Source organism: Engraulis encrasicolus, chromosome 14 (genome assembly GCF_034702125.1).
Source record: "Engraulis encrasicolus isolate BLACKSEA-1 chromosome 14, IST_EnEncr_1.0, whole genome shotgun sequence".
Lineage (NCBI taxonomy): Eukaryota > Metazoa > Chordata > Actinopteri > Clupeiformes > Engraulidae > Engraulis > Engraulis encrasicolus.
This window is the reverse complement of record NC_085870.1, coordinates 2874071-2879070: the sequence shown is the minus strand read 5'-3', so window position 1 is coordinate 2879070 and position 5000 is coordinate 2874071. Positions and strand designations below refer to the sequence as shown.

The window sequence follows — 5000 nt, the reverse complement described above, 5'->3', positions numbered from 1 at the left end:
AGGGTGGAGAGGAGGAGAGAAGAGAAGAGGAAAGCAGAGGAGAGGAGAGGAAAGGAGAAGAATGGAGTGATGAAAAGAAAAATTCAACAGAAAAAAGGGGAGGATGAGAAAGAAGAGGGGTGGAGAAGACAGGAAGATGGAGGAGAGGAGAGGAGAGGAGAGGAGAGCAGGAGAGAGGAGAAGAGAGGAGAGGAGAGAGGAGAAGAGAGGAGAGGAGAGCAGGAGAGAGGAGAAGAGAGGAGAGGAGAGAGGAGAAGAGAGGAGAGGAGAGCAGGAGAGAGGAGAAGAGAGGAGAGGAGAGGAGAGAAGAGGAGAGGAGAGGAGATGAGAAAGAAGAGGGGTGGAGAAGACAGGAAGATGAAGGGACAGGAGGAGGAGGAGGAGGAGAGGAAGAAATGATGACACAAGACGAGAGGAGGAGGAGGGGAGGAGGAGGAGGAGGAACAGGAGGTGAGGAGGAGGAGGAGGAGGAGGAGGAGGTGAGGAGGGGGAGGAGGAGGAGGAGGAGGAGGAGGAGGAGGTGAGGAGGAGGAGGGGAGAGAAACAGAGCCAGCCAGCCAGCCAGGCGCCACCCTGTAAATAAAACACAAATCAACAATTTGCTGCAAAGCCGCTCACTCAATGGAGCCTGATGCAGCGTGCCCGCCCGTCCACCGCGGCGTCAGCCTCACACGATGAGGAACCTGTCACCTTGCATTACATCCTTTCTGCTTAACCACGCACCAACTGTGCCGAATGGGGAAACTCCACTGAAGCGTAGTATCTCCCCTCTACATACACACACACACACACACACACACACACACACACACACACACACACACACACACACACACACACACACACACACACACACACACACACACACACACCACACACACACACACACACACACACACACACACACACACACACACACACACACACACACACACACACACACACACACACACACACACACACACACACACACAATTTCCATTTAATGATGCCTTGAAGAGCTACAGCAGATACACATACACACACACACACACACACACACACACACACACACACACACACACACACACACACACACACACACACACACACACACACACACACACACACACACACACACACACACACACACACACACACACTTTCTTCTACCGCCCCTCCATTAGAAAATGAGATAGGAAGTTTCTGGGGGGTATCTTATTGGATCAGAGTAAAAAGAAGAGGTTGCATAATATGACAAGCTCTTTTCCAAAATGCAATATATCCATTTTATAGAATATTGGGAAATTGGCATTTTGTATTGGGCATTCCATTGAATTGCATTGCAAAATTTTATTAAAGAATTGTTTTACTTTTTTTAAAGAGGTTTAAAAGTATGTTCTCAAAACATTTGAATGGCAAGAATTCACACATAGAGGATAGGACTTCTAAACAGTCAATTCCAATATTAAAATGCAGAAAGTCAAAAATGGTGGATATAGCGTTTTGGAAAAGAGCTCTTCATATACTACAGTTTGCTTGGAAATGGGAAATGGGGCCTGTCTCTGTGTCCCCATCATGGACCATTGGACGATAAAGTGGGCGAGTGACAGGCCAATCAATGGACACCCAGCCCGGCCCCGCCGCTCACTGGCAATATTCAATTCCACCCGGCCGTGAAGAAGGAGAACGAGAGAGAGAGAGAGAGGGAGAGAGAGGGGAGAGGGGAGAGAGAGATGTAGATGGAGAGAGAGAGAGAGAGACGAGAGAAAGAGAGACAGAGACAGAGACAGAGACACAGAGAGCGAGAGAGACGAGAGAAAGAGAGACAGAGACAGAGACAGAGACACAGAGAGCGAGAGAGAGACAGAGAGAGAGACAGAGACAGAGACAGACACAGGGACAGACAGAGAGAGAGAGAGAGAGACAGAGATAGAGACAGACAGATAGAGACAGAGAGTCAGACAGACAGACAGAGAGAGAGAGAGAGAGAGAGAGAGAGACGAGAGAAAGAGAGACAGAGACAGAGACACAGAGAGCGAGACAGAGAGACACAGAGAGACATAGAGAGACAGAGAGAGAGACAGAGACAGAGACTGAGCGGGGGTGTGTGTGTGCCTGTGTTGCTAATAATGTATGTCGAAGTACCCGCGCCATGTTGCAGATCCTGAAGATGCGGTTGATGATGTCCTCGTCGATGTCGGCCGAGATGAACTCCACCTGGATGGGGCCATAGCAACAGGAGCTCTTCTCTGGCCAGTACTGCATGCAGAGCTGAAGAGGGAGAAGAGGAGGGAGGAGAGGAGAGAGGGAGGAGAGGGGGGGGAGGGAGAGGGGGGGGGAGAGGAGAGAGGGAGGGGGAGAGGGAGGGAGAGAGAGGGAAGGAGAGAGAGAGGGAAGGAGAAAGAGGGAAGGAGAGAGAGAAGTAGGGAGGGAGGGAGGGAGAGAAGGAGAGAGAGAGGGAAGGAGAAAGAGGGAAGGAGAGAGAGAGGGAAGGGGAGAGAGAAGGAGGGAGGGAGTGAAGGAGAGAGGGAGGGAGAGAAGGAGAGAGAGAAGGAGGGAGAAAAGGAGAGAGAGAGGGAGAGAAGGAGAGAGAGAGGAAGGGAGGGAGGGAGAGAGAGAGGGAAGGAGAGAGGGAGGGAGAGAGAGGGAAGGAGAGAGAGAGGGAGGGAGAGAGAGGGAAGGAGAGAGAGAGGGAAGGAGAAAGAGGGAAGGAGAGAGAGAGGGAAGGGGAGAGAGAAGGAGGGAGGGAGTGAAGGAGAGAGGGAGGGAGAGGGAAGGAGAGAGAGGGAAGGAGGGAGGGAGGGAGAGAGAGATGGAGGGAGGGAGAGGTAAGAAGAGACAGACTGAATTGATCAATGTTGATCACATATTGATTTTCGTCATAGATACATTTTACATGATGATGCAGTTGAGTCTTTTCAGCAAAGAGTGAACCGGCATGCCGGCGGACCCCTCTGAGCAAAGAGGCTACTTATTGTATTATTCATAGCTGCAAATTCATAAGTATGACATACAGTATAGAGCACTTTAATTTTCAATTTGTCTCATAAGGTGTAGCTACTGTAACGGCTTCAACAAAACTTTCTTGTAATGTGAATCTGTTAATCACATGATGACTCCCGCTAACACTGTCACTATACAGCGTGTCGTATATGGGCTAATGCAGGCCTGGACTGGGAGACAAATAGGGCCCGGGCACCTTTGAATGAAAGAGGCCCCTCATCATTAGCAGCGCAGAACTGACTCACCAGTGGGCAATGCAATAGGCCTTGTGGGCCCCTATTTTCAGAATTTTTTATTTTTATTTTTTGTTTTATTTTTTTAATACAAATTTACATTTTGGAAAATAGGGGCCCATGAGGGTGTGGGGCCCACCGGGATATGCCCGCTATGCCAGATGGCCAATCCTGCTCTGCGCTAATGTATATACTGTATATATATTCCAGACTCGCTGATAGAATGCCAATGCTGTGCCTGGTGTGCAGAGCAGAGCAGTGAAACGTGTGCATTAAACTGCAAGAGATATGAACCTCTGATTAATGAATGAGACTCCTGAATTAAAAATAAAAAATGCAAACGCGACAAACTGCAAAAGAGATAACTTTAGCCTTTGTAGTGCATCTGTGCATAAAAGTTCAGGATTGCAATGTTTTATTGCAAAAGTACAAACCATGCATTTTGGAGTGCAGTTTAGCTCTGGTGGTGCTACATTATGGCATACATGCATAATCCTGATTTATGACTCCTTTGTTATCTGCGGGTGGGTAGCTTTAAAAGTTCACATTGAATTATACTACTTTCAAATAATAGCCTTCCGCGTTATCTTGCGCCTTCTTTCATTATAAGTGTAGCTTCTCAAGTCGCTACAAATTGATTTCCAGGATGAAGCACTCAACCTCCTGCGATAACTCTAGAGGTAATTTATGAATATGAACCAATCACAGCCTCACCTCTTGAATATGAACCAATCACAGCCTCACCTCTTGACTGTGCAATAATGCGGTGGGGAACTGTTACGGTTATCTCTTTCAGAGAAGCAGAGAACAGAACAGTGAAACGTCCTCCACAACCAATTACTCTGAAATACTTTGTTTTAATGCTTCTTCTTTAGTGTATCTACATGTATCAACATGTAGTATTATGTATTTACATACGTAACCCCTACCCCACAACCCTAAGGTACGTAAGGGATAATTGAGGACACGGTGTGCGTATAACCAGGGGGATGTAGGGGGGTTGTAGGGGGATGAGGGGGGATGCCATTCCCCCCTCAAAGAAAATGGTCAAAAATCATTCCCTCTAAAACAGGCCTCCTTTCTTCACATATTGTGTTAAAATTGCACTTTTAACGACTACATTTTCAAAATTTTCTCTGGGGGAGAAACCCCCGAACCCCCAATAGTTAGAATCCATCTCCAACGATCCCCCCTGCTTTGATTTTACAACTCGACCACTGCATATAACAGGAAAAATAATGCACACCTAGGTGGTGATGCAGCCATGACGCGAATCTTGCCCAGTCCTGAGGCCCGTGATAGGCTACAGTACCTGCGCGGCGTCCATCTCGTTGTCACACCTGCCTCCCTTCCACACACACACACACCCACACCCACACCCACACACACACACACACACACCCCTGGCCTGCCCTGAAGCCTATTATGCAGTACCTGTGCGGCGTCCATCTCGTTGTCACACCTGCCTCCCTCCCTCCCTCCCTCCCTCCCTCACACACACACACACACACACACACACACACAACACACACACACACACACACACACACACACACACACACACACACACACACACACACACACACACACACACCCCTCCCCTGGCCTGCCCCGAAGCCCTTATTACAGTACCTGTGCGGCGTCCATCTCGTTGAGCATGACGATGGAGGAGCAGTTGTAGTCGAACACCAGCCTCCAGAAGTCGGCCACGGTGTTGGGCAGCGGGTGCTGCGTCACGATGAAGGCCGCCGGCTGCTTATGGCTCTGCAGGACACACCAAGA

The 5000-nt window shown here is 48.9% G+C and overlaps 1 protein-coding gene across 1 annotated transcript in view; it reads right to left on the bottom strand.

Annotated features, from left to right (window-relative positions):
* Positions 1–5000, bottom strand: part of ptprt (protein tyrosine phosphatase receptor type T) — a 515405-nt gene that overhangs the window by 12080 nt on the left and 498325 nt on the right. The window contains exons 33-34 of the mRNA XM_063214792.1: positions 4851–4982; positions 2128–2253 (exon numbers count right to left, since the gene is read on the bottom strand). Coding sequence (XP_063070862.1) covers positions 2128–2253; positions 4851–4982 — 258 coding nt within the window. The remainder of the gene's footprint in view (positions 1–2127; positions 2254–4850; positions 4983–5000) is intronic.